Below are 21095 nucleotides of genomic sequence, written 5' to 3'. Positions count from 1 at the left end.
GCTCAGTCCTCCCGCCCGGCAGGGGGCGCCACCACCGGAAGTGCGGGCGGAAGTGGCGCTCTGGGCTCCGCGGGAACGGCGGGGAGGGAGCGCGAGGCGGCGGGATGAACGCTCCTCCGGCATTCGAGTCCTTCCTTCTCTTCGAAGGCGAGAAAAAGTGAGCAGCAACCAGACCGGCGGCCGTGGGGGAGACCGGTGGGGGGTGCGGGCTCCCCGTACGACCACCCCGGTCCCCCCTCCGGCCGCCCAGGCTGTTGTATGCAGTGAAACACTGCCCTAACGGCCCCTGCGTTGTGTAGGATCACCATCAACAAGGACACCAAGGTGCCCAACGCCTGTCTGTTCACCATCAACAAGGAGGACCACACGCTGGGGAACATCATCAAGTCGTGAGCTGAGGAGGGGCTGGGGAAATTTGTGGGGGGGGCTGGTTAAGAGTAATGAGGCTTTCTTTAAGTTCAGATGCATATTTTAATGCATGCTTGTTCACTGCTGCTTTTCCTTTCCAGGCAGTTACTGAAGGACCCTCAGGTGTTGTTTGCAGGTTACAAGGTCCCACACCCCCTGGAACACAAAATCATCATCCGTGTCCAAACAACACCAGATTACAGCCCCCAGGAGGCTTTCACCAACGCCATCACGGATCTGATCAGTGAGCTGTCCCTCCTGGAGGAAAGATTCAGGGTGAGCTCATTTCTTTCCACTGCAGGAAGCTCATGCTTTGAACCAAAGGGAGGGATTGTATATCCCAGAGTTGGTGCTCTCTTATGGCAATAAACTCATCTAAGCAGTTACTCAGGACACTTCCTTACAAGCCAGGCTCCTCCTCCTGAGGGTTATTTGTGTGCCCTGCATGAGTTACATGGGTGTTCTGTAACAGTTCTACCAATGATTTCCTCATAATCTTGCTAGCGTAGAAAACACTGTAATTAAAATCAAATTATATACGATCTGATGCTTGATTTAGTGCCTGGCAACCCTGCCTGTGACACAGGGCTTAGAACTAGATGATCTTTGAGGTCCCTTCCAACCCAGTCCCCTTTTGTGTATTATTTGCTTGGCTGCTCAGGCTTCCATGGGTGCTTACACCTTATTTTGCACTTGTTCTGGTGTTTGATATCAGACTGATGAGGTCAGTGTTTAAACCGTCTTCCAGCTCAGTGACAGTTCTGTTTGTGTGCTTTACAGGTTGCCATCAAAGACAAACAGGAAGGAATCGAGTAAAATTATCACACTAAGACTGGACTGTACTTCTGATGAAGAATGACGTGTTGTCTAGGAGTTGAATGCTTTATTTAAACCTTCATTCATGGCAATTACTTTCCTTTTCATCCCATTTATTTTTGACAGCAGTATTGGGAGGGGAGGTTTGTATCTGCCAAGTCTTGTTTGATTTGATGGCTTAATTCACTAAAATCATTTTTACTTTTCTAATTGGAGTCTTAATGCCACTATGTGCACTAGGCTCTAGCTCAATTTGACTGCACTTTGGAGATGCTAAGTGGTAGTAGCAGATCACATTCCTGGTTTTCCATTTCAAGAAGTTTAGATTCTGCCAGCAGATTTGTTATATTGTTTTATTTTGTTTAAGTGTCATTTCTATAAAACAAATGCACAAATTGTGTAAACTTACAGAAAAAAGAACTGGATGACTGGATGTGTTTAACGAACTCTTTACCTTTTGCACGTAACAGCTGGTCTAGAAAACTTTATGGTTACATGGGTAACAGTCACTAATACTGCACTATTTCAAAGGGAATGAAATTCTATAACAAGTAACTATGACCTCTTCCAAATTGCTGTAATGTTCACACTAGTGAGAGCAACAAGGTAAGTGAAAGTAGGGTCTGTTATCACGTTGTTTATGTAGACTTCACTCAGGCGGTCTCCATTTGCTCGAAGCTCTGGCCACTTGAGAATCTACAAGGAGAACAGAGTTTGCGTAGAAAAGGAATGGTGTCATTGTTCCTGAAACTTGGTGAATGTTAATTATTGCAAAGCCTGGTTTGACAACTGGGCCTGGGTTGTACCTACTTCTAGAATAGAGGGGTCACATCCAACATGGTGGAGCTGAATAGAAAGGTTGTTCCCCTGCCTGAGGGAGGCAGGTACATGCCAGTCCTACTGAAGGACTGAAATTCAGTGCAAGAGGGACTTGATCAGAAAGGAAAAATTGAAAGCAGCTCCCACTCACTCCTCCAACTGCTGACTGTTGATTTGAGCATGTTTATGTTTATGGAACATGAGGTCACATCATACTTAAATAGAGTTAGAGCTCAAGACCACATGTGCCTCACAGCCTTTGTGAATGTGTAATTGCTCAGTTACCTCTATAAGGGCACACTACTGATCCAAAAAAGGAGTGTTTTCAGAGGCCAGGGAAAGAATGAGCAAAAGGGAAGCAGGAACATATGCCAGAAGCTTGCCCTTCCTCACATGCAGTTCTACCGAGGAGCAGCTGCTGCTGTCACCCTCCACTCATCCAGGCAGGGAAGCAGTGGCTGCACACCAGACAGCAGTGCAGGAACAGCCAGGCCATATCATTTAGCCACTGTATTTTTTTCAGAGAGGCCTTTTCCTAGGAAAAGTTGTCAAGCTACAGCACACGAGAGCAAACAGATTTGCTTTGCAGCTCATAATCCCTGTCACAACTGCGTGTGTGTGATTTGAGGTGGCCTTGGTTATGCTCTGGAGATTGGTTTTAATTGGCCATGAATGTTAGGTAGAGAAGATAGCAGGCATATTCTGGTGTGAAGCTGCTCAAGAGAGCTGCCCTGGGGAGGAGGGGAAGCACAGCTCTGTCACAAAGGGTAAATGAGACCTACCTGTGTGGGTGGGATTCTCTTGTCTGAGTGTTTTCCCTTTGCAGAGCTCCATGCTGTGGTGTAGTTTGAGAGGTGGTATATCCACACACTTCCCTTCTCATCACCACAGAACACATGCAGTTTTGCTGTAAGACCAAAAGAAGAAGCAGAAAAACTAGAGTGGAGCTGAGGGTCCATCCTTCTATAAAGCTGAGCTCAAGGCAGTGCTTTATCCTCTCAACAGAGGATGTCACATTCCAGCAAAATTATCTTTCTGGCACAAAAAAAACAACATTAAACTACCCAGCTCTGGAAAAAAACCTCCATTCAGACTCCATAGTTTTGAAAAGTGATGCTCAGATCAGGTTTCTTTACTCCTCGTTAGTCCTACACTGCACTGGGACAGGTGAATCACACCAAGGTAAAACACCTCTGCCTTTAAAAGTCAAGGAACAGTCTCAAGTATTTATATGCAGCAGGTGCCCATTAGCTGCACTGTGCAGGGAGTGCAGTGCTGCAAGTTAATGGTTCCTGTTGCTCAAGGGTGGCAGGCCAGCTGTGCTCTCTTGGCCTGGGAATTAAATCTGCTCCTCTGCTTTAAACAACAGACTCCTCCAGTGAGTGGGAGGCAACTGTGAACAAGTAAACCTTAAGCAGCGTGGCTGCCTCTGGTGCAGCCTTGGTGCTTGGGAGTGCTGAAGAAGGGTGCTGCCTACCTGGGCAGGTGCTGAGTGTGAGATAGGACAAGTCTGTTGTGGACCACTCCAGTTCAGCTAGAATAACTGCAGACACTGTTCGCTGGCTTCCTTTTCCCTTACTGTCAAAAGACCGACTCCAGCTCCATAAGTATATGCATCCTGGTTTGGAGCTCTTGGAAACTAGGGAAGAAAAGTGGAAGATGATGTAAGGTGCTGAGAAGCGCTTCAAAAGCTGGGGAAGGCAGTCCATTCAAGACATGGGATCTGACATCAGCAGCAACTACTTCCACTTCTTTTACCTTATTTTAGGATAATTGGAAGTTTCAGGGGGATTCTCAGTCCCACACATGTTCCAGAACTGCAACAGGCAGAGCTATTCAGAAAGACCCACCCTAGGCCTTACAGAGCCTCCAAATTGTGGAACTCCCAATCCTCTGCAAAGGGCTTCCAGTAGCCCTTGAACAGCAAAGGGTTCTTCCCTTCCACTTCAGTACTGCTAAGCAAAGTCTGCTGTGTTGAGTCCATCTTTTTTCCAGCTCTGCTCAGACATGACTCCATACCTCATCTTTACAGAAGGATAAGCGAGTCTAGAAGGAAACTCCATTGAGCACAGCACTCCAGAATCTACAGTAGATGCAGTTACACCCCATTTACTTCCTCTGCATTGTCCTTCCACACCAAGGTCCTGACCTCTTGTGGATCTGGCTATCGTGTCTATACTCACCTACAACATCATCATTCAGAAAAGCCAAACCGTCAACCCTGTGAGATGTTGACATTTCTCCCTCCTCATCAGGAAATTTGAATGAGGCTTCAAAAGGCCTGGGGAAGGAAGAGTAAAGTAATTCAGGCCCTGAATGAGCAGCATTGAAAATGTGCTTAGATACAGAACCCAAGAAATGGAAATCCACACATTAGTCTCATTCCAGATAAAGCAGATTAATTCCCACTTTAAATTAATTTTTGAGATACCTGGACTTTATAATTTCCAGGAGCCTGCTTGCTTCAGGGACTCCTATTTTACTCCCTTTAAGTTTGGTGATCCACGCTGCATTCCTGGCACAGACCTCCATACGAAATAAAGCTAGGACTACTTCTGTTGTTATAGAAAGCAACTGTTGCTCTCACCTGCTTTTCTCTTCTTTCTCCAGTTTGATGTTCCACGTAAAGCAGCCTTCTTCACAGCCAGCCAGCAGGTACTGCTCTGGGCAGGTGGGCACCAGGGCAATCCGTAAGGGTACAGACAAACATTCCAGTACCAGCAGCTGGCTAAAAAGAGAACAGTGAAGTGGTGCTGCAAAGCAGTAGCTAGAGGTTCCTAGACTGGCCACATACGTTTTTTTGTACCTTTACCTTGCTTTGAAATTGTAGTCACAGTCTGGAATTCCAATATCCCACAGCACAATTCGCTTGTCATAGGATGCAGCTGTAGGACACAAAAGAGAGGCAGGTAGTGACACTGCTGCTCGTTTGGCTCTTCTCCTGCTAGCTGGCAATTTTACCTGTCAGAAGCTATAAAACTAAGCCTGGGGCATCACAGAGCTCATTAAAGTACAGCAGCAGTCATTGAGGTTCCCAGCTCAACACCAACTCATAGAGGTTGTCAAACATGCACATTCAGTCATTTGCATTCTTATCCTGTGCTCTAAGAGGAGCAGACAAAAGGAAAGTTTGGTTCCTGGTGTCTGCTACCAAGTTGTGGCTTCATGAGAACATTAATTAGCACTCATTCGAGTTCCCATTTCTGGCCGTGGGTTCTTGTGGAGCCTACAATCCCTACTCTCAGGCAGATTCCACTGTATTTCACACATTTGTGTTTGCATCCACAGTAGCTCCGATTGGGAAAGTCAGGGACAGATTTAAAATGAAAGACTCATACTGTCTCTGTCACCCAGCTGACTGAGTGGCAGCAATAACAAGGCCAAGAGAGTATTTTCAGTGATCAGTATCCCAATCAATTAGCGTTAACTCAAACAAGTTAGTGTCTTGTCTCCAAGCTTGCAGATGTAATTTATTACAAGAGATTTTTATTAAATAAAATAAGCCTTGCTGTCCACACCTGAGCAACTCTGCCAAGCTCATCAACCCCTCACTATTAAGCACTACATGGATGCGGTAGCTACTTCCCAATCTCTTTAGGTTTCTGCTTTTTACACTGTTGAGCTTACTCTTGGAAAGTACCCACTGCAGCTGCCCATGTTTTAAAGACATTCCACTTTTAATGGTTCATGTAGCACTCTAACCACTCCAGGATGTGAGCAATTGTAGGCAAGAGAGACAATGTGCTATGGGGTGCAGGTGTGGTGTGAATGTCCCTGTAACAGCTTACTTTACAGACCTGACAATGCAGTTGCAATTTGTAACACAATGGTTCATTTCCCACCACTCCTTAAGCCTTAATCTCAGTGGGCCCTACCGCTGCTCACTTCTACCTCAGGACCTGGATAGAAATTTCTGACAAGGCACAGATTTTCATTTATTTCAAAGCAATTAAGTGCACTGTTGTGTTCATTAGAACAACAAAACCCAACAGGCCATGATATGCTGCAATGTCCCTCTTGCCATGCTTGATGAGAGCCTTGCTAGCTGGCTGCCTGGCCCCCAGCAGACTGCTCTGCCTGTCATTCTTCTTACCCGTCCCTGCGGAACGAATCCACTACTGGAACTGTTTGTGGCTAGTGTGTGGCAGCCACCTTGAGAGCCAACACAGCAGGGAGCTACCAAGTGAGATACTGGAGCTGCTGCACCTCAGCTAAGGAATAAGACTGAAACAACTTGCCCCTGCTGTGTTCTAATGCCATCCAAAAAGAACTCCCTGCAACTACCTGTCCATACTCATGCCTGCGTGATCCCAGTAAGCCCTTAGCTACCCGCACCTGGTTGCAAGGTGACAGTTCCCCTTGTAAAGGAAGCCCAACCTTTTCCAGATTAGGTGCTGAAGCTAAGGAGATTCTGAACTAGAGACTTACTGAAGAGGTGAGTTTCTCGAGTTGGGCTGAAGCAGACAGTAGCAATGGGCTTTTTATGAGCCTTTATTTCTCCATAGCAGAAGTCAGCTGCCACGTGAATCAGTTTGACAATCCCTCTCCTCCCTGCAGCTGCTAAGATATTATGAGATTTCTTCCGACTGTCACTGATCACCATTGGGAGAGTTGTCCACGCAACACTGAAGAACTCCTAAGACAGAAACAGAGAACAGCATGAAAGAGAGTCAGCAGGAAGGCTGTTTGCTCAGATACAACATAGCTGTCATGGAGCAATCCAGGTGAGCTGACATGACTATTCAGGCATAAGCACTGCATTTAAGAACACCTTCAGAAGAACAAAAATTATCAAAACAGGATGTTTATTAGTCTGTGTTATCAAGCTTTCTTAGCAGCCTGGATATACACACACATACGCCTCTCTGAAAAAAAAAGAGAGGCATGAAACTGATAAAAAAAAATGAAAAGCCAGGCTAGAAGGACAAGCAGGAAATATTTACTACCCATCTTTTAAAGACCTGTCCATAGTAACGCTTGCAACCTTCTTTCAGAATTGTTTACAACATGTTTATCTATGGAATTAAAAAGGATGATGGAATTTCCATTTAATGCTTATTGTTCATATTTGCAACCCACCTCTGTAGCCACCTTATACTTCTTCAGCACCACCCCTGTTTCACAATCGATCAGACAGACAGACTCCCCTCCACACGTTGCCACAGTTCTTGAACAACTCACAATGGGATCTGAACGATGAAAAGAGAAGGTGAGAAGTTCACAGATAACATGTGAAGACTGCACACAGCCTGGTGCTCCTGTTTTCAAAGGCAAAGTATGTACACAAATCTCTTCCTGACAACAGAGATTACAGCTTGATGAAGCTGGGGTCTAACACATGGGGTCTGCTGGGATTCCAGAACCAGGTGGTTCAGGGAATCCTGCAAACCTCTTTAAGAGCTCACCTTTCCTGGGTGCACAGTCTAGCAATGGCTCGAAGACACAGGACCAGAGCTGCGTTTTAAAATCCTCGCGGCTGTTGCCTTTACTGTGACACTGGAGAAAATGCAATGGCTCTGCACTGATATCCTCCTACAATAAACCATCCACATTTAGAAAATTCATCCCCCTGACAGCAGTTTGTGACTGCCGTGGGAGAACCCTCTACAGAACACAGCAATCTGAGTTAAACCAGAGTATTTTTCAGCCCTCCCGGGCAGGAAAGATTAAGGTGCCACTGATGCTCAAGACTCCCGAAACAGAAAGAAACTGGAAAATGTGTGCCCTGCAGACCCCAGCACTGAACTTTCTTTTCTCTTCAGAGAAACGCGAAAAACCCTTTTAGAACCCCACTAATAAGAGCTGAGAGGGAAACACTTTTCCCCATGCAGCCATCAACTTGACCTGAGAGCAAGTCATGCCAGTCCCATTTCTAAGAACAGGCTTTTAGAGCACCACCTCAGAGTGCTGGTCCATCCACCCCTTGCAGAGAATTCATTGTCCCTGAAATTTCAGAGATTTGAAACAAAACAAAACACAGAATAAAACCATAACTTACAATATATCTGGCCAGTCACGAGCTCCAAGATATGCAGAGCTCTGCTGACATCTCAGTGCAGCTCCTCCCACTAAACCAAGAAGTTGAAAACCTGTCCCCAGGGGAGTGATGAACATACCTTGCCCTTGGAGTTCTTTACTGGGGTCAAGTTAACAACCCCGTTGTCCTGTTCCTGGCTTTTCTGTTCTCCTGTCAGCTGGCTGGATCTTCTATTGCTTTGCCCTTTGGGAAACTTCTCTCCATTCTTATGTGTCCCTTCATCTCCCTGTTCAGGGGTTGCCTCTTCGGCTGGCTCATTCGATGCTCTTGCTTTATCAGGAGCTGGGTCGTCCTCCTCTTGACTGGAATTTCTGGGATTAGGTACCGTCTCCTCAGTTTTTGCCTGGGACTTGGACTTCTTCCTTCCAAAACGTGACTTTGAACGATTTCTTTTCCTCTTTCTGGGAGTTACCGTAACCTGTAAGGCATGCTGTCAGTTTCTGCAGAAGCTTCCCCAAGATGTGCACATGGTTTGCAAGTAAGAAAGAGCCTTTATTCAAATCCCAGTACCCTCCCAGAGCCATAGACTAGATTCCAAAAATCAGACAGCTCAGACTTACAGAATTCCTAGAGGCAGAAGCTAATGACAGTCTGATTTGCAATTCATTTCTCCTGCCCCAGTTACTCGAGATTTACATACATGGAAAAACAAATCTGGCCCATGGTCTGAGAAGATTCAGTCTGCAGCCATTTCAAAGAGGGCAAGCACCATTTCAGCCTGACCACATCAGCCCAGTTCTCTCATCAAAAATATTGCTTCCCCACAGGATGGGTGGAGTTTGTTGGTTTATACTCGTGAAATCTTTTGGGTTTCCTATGAATGGAACAGTTCTATCTTCTTGAATAGCAACCCAACCTTCCTATTGCTGGGATGGCTTCAATCTGGCCGTAAAGAAGTCCAAATTGCAGAACACAGGCTGCAGCCTGAGACTGCCCCTGCAGTTACCACAGGGTCACTAAAGGAAACTGACAAGCATTACTGAATTTGCTAAAATCTGATTTTAAAAGAAAAGTAAATTATTAATGTAAATAACCTACCTTAGCCTCCTCCTCTGCAGCTTCCTTGGAGCTTTCTGCACTTTCTTCCTCATTCTCATCCACGTTTTCTTCTGTTTCAGTATCTGTGTTTAACTCCAGACCCAGCGAGCAAGTCAAAAACTCTTCTGCAATCATTTTCACCTTAGAAAGGAATATGTTGATAGATACAAAAAAAAGACAATAAGAAACCACAGCCAAACTCCGATATGTCATCACAAGAGTTGGTCTGCTGGGCTTTTAAGTATGTTCTTCCCCTATTCTACATGAATTTCACAGGTTATTTCACTAGTCATACTGAAATGTGCAGGCTGGTGCACCAGCACCATGCCTCTCTGATCAAACAAACAAATCTCGTGGATGCTGCAAACTGTACAGGACAAACTAGAATCTGCAGATCTGCACTGTAAATCAGTGATTACAATGACTTCTGCAGATGATCACCACCCTGCTGTGCATCACACTGCCTGCTGGAGTGAACTTTTCACTTCCACATACAACAACATCAGTGGTAGTTTGCGTTGCTGACTACATCTGTTCTACTTGATCCAAGAACTTCACTCTGTCATGGACTTCCAAGGAACAAAACAATATCCCAGCAGTAAAATAAGACAAAGGAGTGATGGAAGCTGATGCACATACAGTTAAACCCTGTGTTATAAATGAAATGGTATCTCTTCTCACTAGGAGCAACTACAGTTCTGTCATTACCTTTTCTCCTTTCACACAGCTTCCTTGATGGATGCATCAAGATTAAAGGCTGCCATTAAAGTGATCAGCAGTTTGCAAAATTAAGTACTAGGAATACCACAGTCTTGTTAATTAGTACAACTGTCATTATTGTTTGTGAATTAAAAACCAATGTCTAATGACAATCATCGCATCTTGGTGCACACTTTGCATCTGTGCTCCTGTACCCGCTTAACAAATGAGGAAAAAAAAATGATACCATCCTCCTGAAAGAGTCCTCTGAGCCCAAATCCACACAGTACTTCAATCAGAGTTGTTCAGGATCAGGCTGCAGAGCCCTTGCCAGAAGAAAGGAGTGTCAGTGAAAAGCAACTTACCCGCCAGCGGGTGAATTCACTAAGAGAGCTGGGTCCATACACTACATTAGTCTGAACTGACTTCAAGAACTTTTTCTTGATGGACTTCACTTGCTCAGCTGTGTACTTCTCAGGAAGTTGGTCACGGAAGAATTCTTCCCAGTGAGCAGTAACCTAGATAGAAAGATTGGATTACTCAACAGTATACTATAGAAAACTAAAGCAGAAAAGCACAAGAGTACTTGTAAAAACATTTTACAAGTTAACTCTCTGGCTCCACTATCCACATGATGGTACTTACTTGATTTATTTGATCAGCACTTGAAGCACAACTTCAGTGCAAACAAAATCCAGTCCCTCTGATCCAAGTTTGTGTGGCAAAGAACATGAACTCAAACCAATGCCTGATTTTGTGCCTCTAGATTCATAGCAAGTGCTCTTAAGACACTGTGCCTCACTGCCAGAGAGCACCTGACAGGTAACTGTAACACGTATGTGACAATGGGGGTTTGAGTTTTCTTGTAGTTCAAGTGAGTGCACAAGCACAGCACACACACACCATCACCATTTATAAATTCAGATATCTTGGCTCCAAAAGGCTTCTGAATCTTGGGCACAATGAAGGGAGAATATGTCATGAGCTGAATGACCACGTATGCAAGTGAGAGTGCCATTCCAGGCACATAGAGCAAAAGAACAAACAAGTCCTTGTTCCTGGAGCATGCTGGGGAAATCAAGATTATCCTGAGCCTGGTTTTGAACTTCCATTCCTGGGGCCAGGACAAGTAACATCAACTAGATAGAGAGATACATGCAGCTGGTAAGGAAGCACTCCGTTTCTTCCATATTTGTATGGCAACTGAGTGACCTAGAAAACTGGAGGCTCAAACACAGCCCTTGCTGCTCCTGCCCCTGTGGAGCATTCATGACAAATCCTCTTTGCTAGACAAGAATTCTCTGGCTGTCAGTTCCTGCCAGTTTTGCAGCCTAGTACTCCAAGAGAGTCAGCACTATGGAAACACAGAATGTCCTCACACTGATTGAAACTGAAGGTAGAAGTGGCAACAAATGCAAGCAGTGGAGAAAGCAGTAATAAGGCATTTAAAGTACATCCCATACTGTGGCATGGTATTTAGTTACTTTGCAGGTGTTCACAGGTGAAGAAAACACTGCTCATCTTACCTTGCTGGTCAGCTTACGGCTATTGACACGCCTCACGTGATTAGCCAGCTTGGTTATGTCCTTGCCATTGAGCAGCCGAAGATTTTGCAAAAGAAACATCACTTTATAATCATCATTGAGCTAGAAAGACAGCAGAGTTACAAAAATTGTACACATGGTGGTTGCTTCAGTTCCCTTATTTCTTATTAAAATACAACCCAAGGAAGAGCAGAGTGTATCTACATGAAAAAGGATACTCCATAAAATCTTCTCAGCATTTCTGACTCAAATAACTTTTACTTGTAAATTAGGATTCCCCTGTAAGTTGGGATCTTCAGCAATGCAAATAAGTGCCTCGCACTTCTGCAGTACTTGACACCAACACAAGGTGGTGGTGGTGAAACTGGGCTCTGACCTGCCTGCAAGGCAGGGCGTTCTGTTCACATCCTGGGGAATAAAAGCACTGAGTGCTTTCTAAGGTGCCTTCATTTGCTGCCTAAGAATAACACATAAGAACTAGGTACAATTGCTGTTTATTTCCCCCTCTATGTAATATCTGTAAGAAAAGGAAATAACTCACTGTGAGGTACACATTGTTCTCGTAATTTAGCTCTTCAAGCAGAGGGAACTGTTTCAGAGCAGTGACATCTTCCAGCTGGTTGTTGTTGCAGTTCAGGACACGCAGATCAGGCAGGGTTAGACTGTTGGGAAATTTGTCCAATAAATTATCAGAGAGATCCAGTTTCTGTAGATGCCTCAGACGTGAAAACAGACGTGGATCTAAGTCCCCGGTCTTCAGCTGCAACTTGGACAGGCTGAAAGGAAAAGAGAACATCAGCTACCTGCATTTCACTGCAAAATGAGTGCTGACCCTTACAGGGTACAAAGTCACACATTAGGGCACCCCTCAGCCTGGTTTGAAAAGGGAAAAAGCACCCCTCCTCACTGAGAAACTGAAAACTGTGTATTATAGGAAGGATCGTGCAGGTCTGATTAGACCATTCTGCTGAAGCCCACAGGGAACTTCCAGCACTGTCAGCCAGGGTCTCCTGAGGATATAAGCCTGAGTTTCTCTAACAAACAGAATCTCCATCTATAATGACTAGCAAATAAAGGGCCATATACAAAAAATGTGAATAAATCAGGTACATTAATTTAGAAAGCAAGATCACTTCCCACTCGTCATCTCAGAAGCCTAATCAGCCAAAGTATGTATACAAGGTTGAAAAGGCTGCAACACTGAGAATGCCTGCTGTGTTGTGATTCCAAGCAGGAGCATCACTTGGGGCTGGAACACAGACTGGGAGAGACTCAGCACAGCGTTCCCTAAACGGACTTTCAGAAATATTACCCTTCAAAATCATGACATGAAGCTGCATGGAAAAACTACTTCTAGAAATTCACTACTTCAGCTGCCTGAACACCACCTTGTTATCCAGATTCCTGCAACCTACACTCTATGGATAAACTTTCAAGTTTTTTCCCCAAAAACAATTATTTCAGCACAAGACAAACTAAAAGAAGTCACTTCTATGTACATAATGAAACCCAGAACTCCTCCATTAGCAACAAAAACAACACAGACGCCTGCCAGAAATCAGCTAGATGAGTCACTTGGAGTGACCAGCTCTCAATTTAAAAAATATCCCACTGTTATTTATCACATGGAAAGATATTTATTATGTTCAGTGACCTCTGAGAGGGTCTGAGCAATAAAACTGCTTTAGAGGCTGCTAAGCATGTCAGCTCATTCTCCCTTTCTGCAATGTTTCAGATAGTAATATAATTGGATTTAGAGCAAAGTGATGGAGGGGAAAATAAAGGGAATGGACATAATGCCAAAACATTAAGAAAATCCTGTAGATCCAGACCAGAAGCACTTCTCCTATTTACACCGAGCAACTGCTATCGAGGACAGAAGTGGGGGGAAGGAACACCTCTCAGCATTAGGAAATCAGAAACCAGGAAACAACATATATGGTGAAGAGAGGCAGTAATTGTGGCAGCTCACTGATCCTGCACTAACAACACCATTTCTAATTCTGGGCTTTGTCACGATTTCTCTTATTTCAGTAGAAATGCCTGAAAGGAGGATCATCCGTGCTGAATTCATCTGGAATTTTCCATGGGCCTGCTTGCACTTACTTCAGCGTCTCAATCTTTCGGAGCCTCGTGGATTTCGGAACCGCTCTTTCCAAAAGAAGCTCTGTGGTAATTTTTGACATGTTTATCTTCACCCTCCAGCTGCAATCACCAAGCAGCTGTAAGAACTCTTCTTGTAGCCCCCCTGGGAAAACAAACAGAGATAAAGGGAAATCCTTTGCAACCGACTCCAAAGGGGAGCAAAAAACGTTACGAGGTTGGCTACCGCTTCTGCTGCTGAGTCTGAAGGGCTCTTCTTCCTACGGCTGAGACGAGAATACCGGGCTATGCATTAAGGTGGGCACACACCCCGAATGAGCCCACCCAGCCCGCCCCAAAAGCTCGCTGCAGATGAGCTGCCCGCCCCGTGAGGCCTCTCAGCACTGAGGGCTGCGCCGTGCAGCCAGGCTCCGGCCCGAGGGCCGCCCCACAGCAGCGCTCAGGATGAGCTGACCTGCAGCAGCCGCGTCCTCGGGGGGAGGCGACAGAGAACGCAGAGCCGCCCACACGGATGGACTCCTGGCTGGCAGCCTCCGCGTTCCTCAAACTTGGGATTAATCACCACCCGCAGCGACGCCCGCTGCTCGCTACGGCTGTTTCTTCGCTGGGCCGCCCTTACTGTAAGCAACTTCTACCTGCACCCGGCATAAAGCTCAGCCCCGCCCGCCCCAAGCCACGTCCCCCCGTCGCTCCGCACACCGACAGGCGCCGGACGCTCGGCAGCCGGTCCTTCGTACGGGGCTGCGGCACGGCCTCGAGGAGGGAAACAAAAAGGCTGCGCCCGAACGCAGCGGCAGAGCGGCGGCAGCCGGCCCCGGGCCCGGCCCGGCCGTGTCACGCTGCGGGCACGAGCCCCGCGCCGGGCCGCTCCCGGGAAGCGCTCGGAACGGCGGGGCCGCCCCGCTCCGCTCCGCCCCGTGCCCCGCGACGCCCCGCCGCGCCGCGGCCCGGAGCGTCCCCGGCCGCGCGCGGCACTACAGCTCCCAGCGGCCCCCGCGGCGCACAGCAGCGCTACGGGCCCCGGCGGCGCCGCGAGGGACGCCGGGAGAGCGAGGCCGCCCCCGGCCCAGCCGCGCGGCCTGCACCGAGCCCGCGTGCCGCCCCTCACCTGCAGCGGGCCGGGCCGCGAGGGCGGGCGGGGAGGGAGAACGGCCGCGTCCCGCGCTCAGCCGGGCGGATGGAGGAGGAAGAGGAGGAGGCGGCGGCGGGCGGCGGCGCGGGGCCGGGCTGCGGCTGCAAGGGGATCCGCTCCTGCCTGCTCTGCGAGGGGCCCGCGCAGGCCGCTCCGCCCACACAGGTAGCGGGGAGGGGGCGGCGGGGCGGGGCCGGCGGGGGGCGGGGCGGCACGCGGCCCTTCGGAACCGGCGGGACCCCCGCGACGGGCGCGCATCGCTGAGGGCCGCGCGGCGGCACTGCGCCCCGGAACGGCGTCAGCTGCGTTCCAGCATCGCTGCGGGACGCAGACGGTACTACAGAGAGGCGGCTCGGAGGCGCGGGCTCGCGGCAGGGCCGCCTTCAGCAGCCCTCGCACCTCCACGGGCCGGGCAGGCGGTTCCCAGTTCCCACGTTGAGGATTTGGGATGACGAAGGGGAACGGCTCGTCATGAGAGCTTCCCCCTCACGTGTGTGTCATCTCTTGTTATTCTGCAGGGCGAGGATAATTTCACTTACTGTCCGGCAACGGGCTTAGCTGAAGGCAGTGAGCACTCCCCGTTTGCTGGCTGGGCATTTCCATTCCCAGGGGTGTTTTTGGCAGAGGAGTTTGTTAGTGAGGATGAAGAAGTGGAGATGGTTGAACTGATGGACCGGGATGAATGGAAGCCCTCGCAATCTGGCCGAAAGAAGCAGGTTTGGCTTTACAAGCACATTTCTTCTTAGGTCGCTCAGCATTTCTGAGCGATTCTGTGATTTCAAACCCAATCCACTTACATATTTCATTAATAGCTCTTCTTTGGGAACTTTTTCCGAAATCAATTGCAAGAATGACTTCTAATTAAAATGAGCTGCTTGCAGAAGCAAATTCCAGTTACATTGGGTACCAGATGTTGCATATTCAGGCATTAATCATAGAATGGCCTGGGTTGTAAAGGACCACATTGATCATCTAGTTCTAACCCCCTGCTATGTGGATGGTCGCCAATCATGAGACCAGGCTGCCCAGAGCCACATCCAGCCTGGCCTTGAATGCCTCCAGGGATGGGGCATCCACAACCTCTCTGGGAGCATTCACACAGTTTTAGGTGAGAGAAGTAAGTAAGGAAGTTGGTTTGTTTTTGTTTTTGTTTTTGTTTTTCTTTCCAGCTAAGAAACCTAATTCCAAAGAGATTAATGTAGCCTGTCCAAGTCAGCTCCTCAGGGAAGCAGTGCAGTCAGCATCCCTGGAGGTTTTCCAGAAAAGGGCAGATGTGGCACTGAGGAACACGGCTCAGTGGGCACAGTGGGGATGGGCTGATGGTTGGATTTGGTGGTCTCAGAGCTCTTTTCCAACCTTAATGGTTCTGTGATTTTAGAAACTGGTGAGGAGCTGCTAGAAGAGAAAAGAACTTGAAAGCCTTGACCCCATAGGGATCATAGCCTCAGTTCTTGTCCCCGGTTTTCCTTTAATGCTGTTTTTTCCCTCTGTTCCAACAGGATTATGGACCCAAAGTGAACTTCAAGAAACAGAGGTTGAAAGCTGGTGGCTTTACTGGCTTGCCAAGTTTTAGTAAAAAGATTGTGGCACAGATGGAGGCCTGCTCTGTGTTAGGTGGTTTCTTGCCTGTTGAACAATGCAATCTGGACTACAGGCCAGAAAGAGGTTCTGCTATTGACCCACATTTTGATGATTGGTGGCTGTGGGGAGAGCGTCTGGTTAGCTTAAACTTGCTCTCAAAAACTGTGCTGTCCATGTCTTGTGATTCAGAGGACAGCATCCAATTATTTCCTACTTTCAGTAATGAAAACGGGGAATTAAATCCCCCTGGATCTCTTACACAAACGTCAGCATGCGAGAATTCAGGCAAACAGGGAAGCAGCTGCCTTCTATCCCCAAGGTTTGTCCCAAGTAAGGAAGTGACTGTTGCCATTCACTTACCCAGGAGGTCTCTGGTGGTGCTGTATGATGAGGCACGCTACAAGTGGAAGCATGCCATTCACCGCAGGCATATCGAGCATCGACGAGTGTGTGTCACATTCAGAGAGCTGTCTGCAGAGTTCAGTGCTGGAGGAAGGCATGAGGAGCTGGGTAAAGAACTGCTGGAGATAGCTCTTTCCTTTCAAGGGACACCGGTGTGATCAGCAAAGGGCTGCTAGAATTGTGTCTTAAGAAATGTGAAAAATAAAAACCAGGATTTGTAGAATTTGATTAATTTCTGAAGCGTACATAAGAAACTGGGTATGTATGGATGTTAACAAACAGTTTTTTGTGAAGACTGTCCTGGGCAATGGCAGCTCTTATGTCATCCTGCTTTACTGTTACCTGTGCCCTAGGGACACAGCTGTCTTCTCACCCAATTCAGATTGCTCCTTGAGAGAGAAGCTCTCCAGGGGGCAGGCAAGCATCTCTCCACAGATGGTACAACACTGAGAACTAATTAAAGTAATTATCCTTTGCTGAAGATTCATACTTTAACAGTGAGGATAAACCATAAATGCTGTGTGTGACCTATATCTTCTGGGACCAAAGAGCTGCATTTGCAGAGGGTCAATGCTGACTCTTCCGCAGAGACAGCTTGGGCAGAGCTGAGACTAGAGACTCACACAGACTGTGTTATTTTTCTGATCATTTGTCATTTCTGAACCCTGCTGTCAGTACTGAGAGTCAGATTTTGGGAATAAGCTGGGCAACAGACTGCAGCACCAGTGGCTGTCATTTTTTTTCTTGGCAGCTCCAGCAGTCAGGTTTGAATCATACCTTGTACCTAAGATTCAAGTCATCATTTGTTGCAGACGCTGATTGAGGGCCATCTGTTGGTTCAGAACTAACTTCTGTGCTCTTGAAAATGAAGCTGTGCTGTGGAAGAAGCATGATACACTGTTGTATCATCAAAACCATTCAGCATTGTCACAGATACAGTAATGAAATGACACTTTGCAGTGCTATCTGGTTTTGTTAAGAAAAGGGGCATGTTTCTTAGGTGAGATTTCAGCATCCTCGTACAGCTATATCCTGTCCTAGAAGTACTTCCTTGGCACAGCACGTGGTTCTTAACATATCAGTAATGAATTCATGCTGCAGACTGCCCTCTGCTGCAGGCATTGCGGAGGAGGCAACTCCTCAGTCCAACTAAACTAGGTTACTAGAAATCAGTTAGGTGAATCAGGACCTAATGATTTTGAGATTATTTTAACGAGTTTGAAATGTTTATAACTATGCTCCTTTCAAGGTTGCAATGAAGCTGTTTTAGTTTAGCCCTGTATTTAAACCGTTGTGGACACAGCTACACAGCGATTGCAGCAGGGATCAGCGAGCACTGCTTCCGTGGGCAGTCCTAGACAGCAAACCTCCACCCATACCCACAGCATCACTGCCTCAGCAGCAGTTCCAGCGTGCCCTCTCTGACAGAAGACTGTCACTGCAATGAGACAGCTGAGCTTTATAAGAAGAAAATTCTCACAGAAATCCCAAAATTGTAATTCCTAACCTTTTTGAGGCAGGTTGGTGCCATCAGCCCTGTGCTGCCAGCACCCACGGGCATAATAGCATGCTGTCTCCAGGTTCTGCATTGCTGCTATTGCACTAAAAGACATTGGGCCAAGCAGGTGATGGCTGACAGACTGCTGGGGGTCAGCAGAGAGCCACGCTGGGCAAGGAAACCCATTCTGCAGGTAGGGCAAGCCTTGAGACACACATCTACCACCACCCTGCTGCCTTCTGATGCTCAGCCTCTTCAGTAATCTGCTCTGCACATAGCAAAATGCAGCAATCAACTTCTTCCATTAATGTTTGACCATTATTTCCAACATTCCCTTTTACATTTCCATCGTGCTCTCAGCTTGTGAGAATCCTTCTGGCATGGGTACCCACTGTTTCATTGTCTCAGCAATGGGAGCAGATGCTGGCTGCTGATGAATCAGTGTGCCACGATAATGAGATAAACAATATTAGTTCATTTTGTGCTCTGCATTTGTTAGCTGAAATTTTCTTCGAGATGTACAGCAAGCTGCTGCTCTTGCCAGAAAATTCCAGCCCTGCCTACTTGATATCTTCAGTTTAAAATCTGCAAATAATTATCTTGTAAGCCAGGAACTGAGGGCTTTGTCAAGATGGTTTTACAGTCCAAAACTTAATGTAGTCATAACTCAGTTATTGCTATGTCCATCTTTTATACTTTTCAACTGTTGAACACTCTCCTAGGCACCAACTCAGACAGATCACTGCAATTACAAACCCATTGGATCTGTTTGACTTTTTAAAACTTTATGTACATTCTCTCCTAAAGAGCCGTAATTGCAGTCTGGATTATCAGTATTGCAGAAATCTAAGAAAAGTACAAGGAGGATTTAATTAATTAGGTGTTAAAAGTACTTTTGCCCACTCTGTTAGTATAATTATTGTATGACAAACTTCAAATTATAGGAATTCCTATCAGAGCTGTTTGTCTTTTGAACCCTGATTAGCACTTGTAAAACACGTGCCAGGAACCATTCTCTCATTAAAAGCAAGTGCACCTATTTGATATCTCCTTGTGTGTTTTAAAAGGACACGTGTAATATCTATGTCAGCTTTAAATAACAAGAGGTAAAACACAAATTAACCCATAGAGGATGCTGGAGGACTTCAGCTATCTTTCAAAAAAAAAAAAAGCATAAAAAAAAACCAAAAAACACCAGCCTGAAATCAGCAAGAAGCATTAAACTTAGCTCGTCTATCTGGCTTTGCTCACAACTCAGATACATACCTTGTTCTACATTAAGCATTGCTCACGAAGAGATAAACCGAGAGCTGGTGAAGCACACATACAGAGGTTTGTTCTCTCCTAGTGTGCAACAGTCAGTGTTGCACTGGCAGTCACAGCCTGGAGGAGGTGAGCTCTGAGCCCTATGCATGTTGTTCACTGGACATTTCTCAGCTCAGCCAGTGTGTTGTTGCTGGAGCCGCTTTCTTGTCTGACATCGTACAGAGGAGGCAGCCTGCGAGAGGAAAATCAGAAGATAAGCACGAGGCCTGGCTGTGTTGGGGTTGAGCTTGAGGCTGTGGCTCTTGGGGAGGCTGCTGAGGAAGCTGCTTTAAGATAAGGGAAGAAGATAACAAAGCTGGGAAAATAGAGAATCTTGAATCTTTTTGTTAGCTTAGGGAAGGGAGATGGGACATGGTGAAATCCCACATAAAACCACAGAAAGGCACTAAATGGGAGCAGCCAGCCCTGCAACCCAGCAGTCCTCAGCTGCCCTTGTTGTCCTGGGCCCTCAGTGCCAGGAAGCCAGGGGTGCATGCTCCACCATCTCCCTATCAGCACTTCCACATATTGGAGCACTAAGCACAGCATGCTCTGCTCTGAGCCCTGTCATCATTTCCATTGAAATCACATGGATTGGGCCCAGGCAGCCAGGTCTAGCATAGCTCAGTCTGCATCACTGCTGAAGCTGCTGCTGCCCACCAAAGCAATGGGATGGGTTGGGACCTGACAGCCTATGTTAAAAATAGGGAGATCAGGGAGCAGGAGCTGCACCAAGCTGGGCCAACAAGAGAACCTGACACTGCTCCCAGCGCCTGCCTGCACTCGTGGCCAGGCTGGACTCCTGCTAACGAGGGAAGCAGCCGTGAGGTGACACAAAGCTGCACTGCCCCTTGTTCCCCTTTCCAGGAGGCAGCACTGCAGCACACAGTGGCACCTTGCTGCTGGCATAAAGCGTCCCCCGAGAAACAAAAGGCCTTGGACAGGGTTGTGGCTGCTCCCTGCAGCAAGGTGAGCCCCGAGACCTGGCTGAGCTCTGCTGAACAGGCTGGAAGGATTGCCTAGGCAAAATGAGAGCTTGTGAGGAGAGCTGAGGACGAGGGCAGCACCGCAGGGCCCATACTGGTGCGGGAAGCAAATAAACACCATCCTGACCCCAGTGCAGGAGCAGCACACCCACAGGCACCCCAGAGCTTAGTCCATACCTGAAGACCCAGCGGTGACAGACCCGGGGCTGACTGGGACGAGGTGCTCAGACCAGGCACGAAACATGAGCTGGTGCTGCCAGGCTGCAGGACAGCAGCACGGTGTGGAAAGGCAGGCATCTCCCTGCTTGACTGATGGAGCCCTGCTGCCAGCCATGGGGCAGCAGCAGAAGCTGGGAAGATTTTCTGGCACCGCAGCACAGAAGCAGCCGTCTGGACAGGCACACTGTCCCCACTCATTTACAGATTAATTAAGTTTCTGTTGCTTGCTGGTACCACGGGAGATCTTACTGCAATGCAAGTCTGGATCCAACAGCAGTGAAAATGTAAACAAGTCAGAGGAAAAGGTGAGAAATTGAGTGCTCTTGTTGGGAAAGGAACAAGAGGAGGTACAGCACAAAGATGATGGGTAAGAGAGAGAGAACCCAGGTGGCAAAAAGCAAAAATACTCCCATGGAAGAGGAGAACCCAGTGCCCAGAGAGAAACAGAAATCAAAGCTGTGAGCAAATTGAGGAAAGCACACCATTATGCAGCTTTAAGCACATAAAC

General features: G+C 47.3%; 3 protein-coding genes across 6 annotated transcripts; 2 read left to right on the top strand and 1 right to left on the bottom strand.

Moving 5' to 3' along the window:
• Positions 1-4: 4 nt before the first annotated feature.
• POLR2J (RNA polymerase II subunit J) lies at positions 5-1434 on the top strand. Its single transcript, XM_031591831.2, has 4 exons — positions 5-157; positions 300-389; positions 510-684; positions 1189-1434. Exons 1-4 carry the CDS (start codon positions 105-107, stop codon positions 1222-1224), a joined length of 354 nt encoding a protein of 117 aa, XP_031447691.1. The 5' UTR covers positions 5-104; the 3' UTR covers positions 1225-1434.
• A 129-nt stretch (positions 1435-1563) lies between these two features.
• Positions 1564-14704, bottom strand: LRWD1 (leucine rich repeats and WD repeat domain containing 1). 4 transcript variants are annotated; one of them, XM_031591825.2, is made up of 16 exons: positions 14573-14704; positions 13468-13609; positions 11903-12137; positions 11344-11463; positions 10183-10335; positions 9119-9259; positions 8160-8498; positions 7449-7575; positions 7123-7232; positions 6472-6679; positions 4856-4928; positions 4631-4771; positions 4227-4324; positions 3521-3682; positions 2826-2950; positions 1564-1920 (listed from the first exon to the last, which is right to left on the bottom strand). In XM_031591825.2, the coding sequence occupies exons 2-16, from the start codon at positions 13545-13547 to the stop codon at positions 1780-1782; spliced, it is 2253 nt and encodes a 750-aa protein (XP_031447685.1). In that variant the 5' UTR covers positions 13548-13609; positions 14573-14704; the 3' UTR covers positions 1564-1779. The 4 variants fall into 4 exon arrangements, with proteins under 4 accessions (XP_031447685.1, XP_031447689.1, XP_031447687.1 ...); XM_031591829.2 differs by having other exon boundaries at positions 11344-11403; XM_031591827.2 differs by lacking the exon at positions 14573-14704 and adding an exon at positions 14164-14311.
• ALKBH4 (alkB homolog 4, lysine demethylase) lies at positions 14627-17094 on the top strand. The gene is made up of 3 exons (XM_031591830.2): positions 14627-14761; positions 15115-15312; positions 16096-17094. Exons 1-3 carry the CDS (start codon positions 14642-14644, stop codon positions 16735-16737), a joined length of 960 nt encoding a protein of 319 aa, XP_031447690.1. The 5' UTR covers positions 14627-14641; the 3' UTR covers positions 16738-17094.
• Positions 17095-21095: the final 4001 nt, after the last annotated feature.

This window comes from Phasianus colchicus, chromosome 21 (assembly GCF_987193195.1).
Source record: "Phasianus colchicus chromosome 21, bPhaCol1.hap1.1, whole genome shotgun sequence".
Taxonomy (NCBI): domain Eukaryota; kingdom Metazoa; phylum Chordata; class Aves; order Galliformes; family Phasianidae; genus Phasianus; species Phasianus colchicus.
This window is presented reverse-complemented; position numbering and strand designations above follow the sequence as displayed.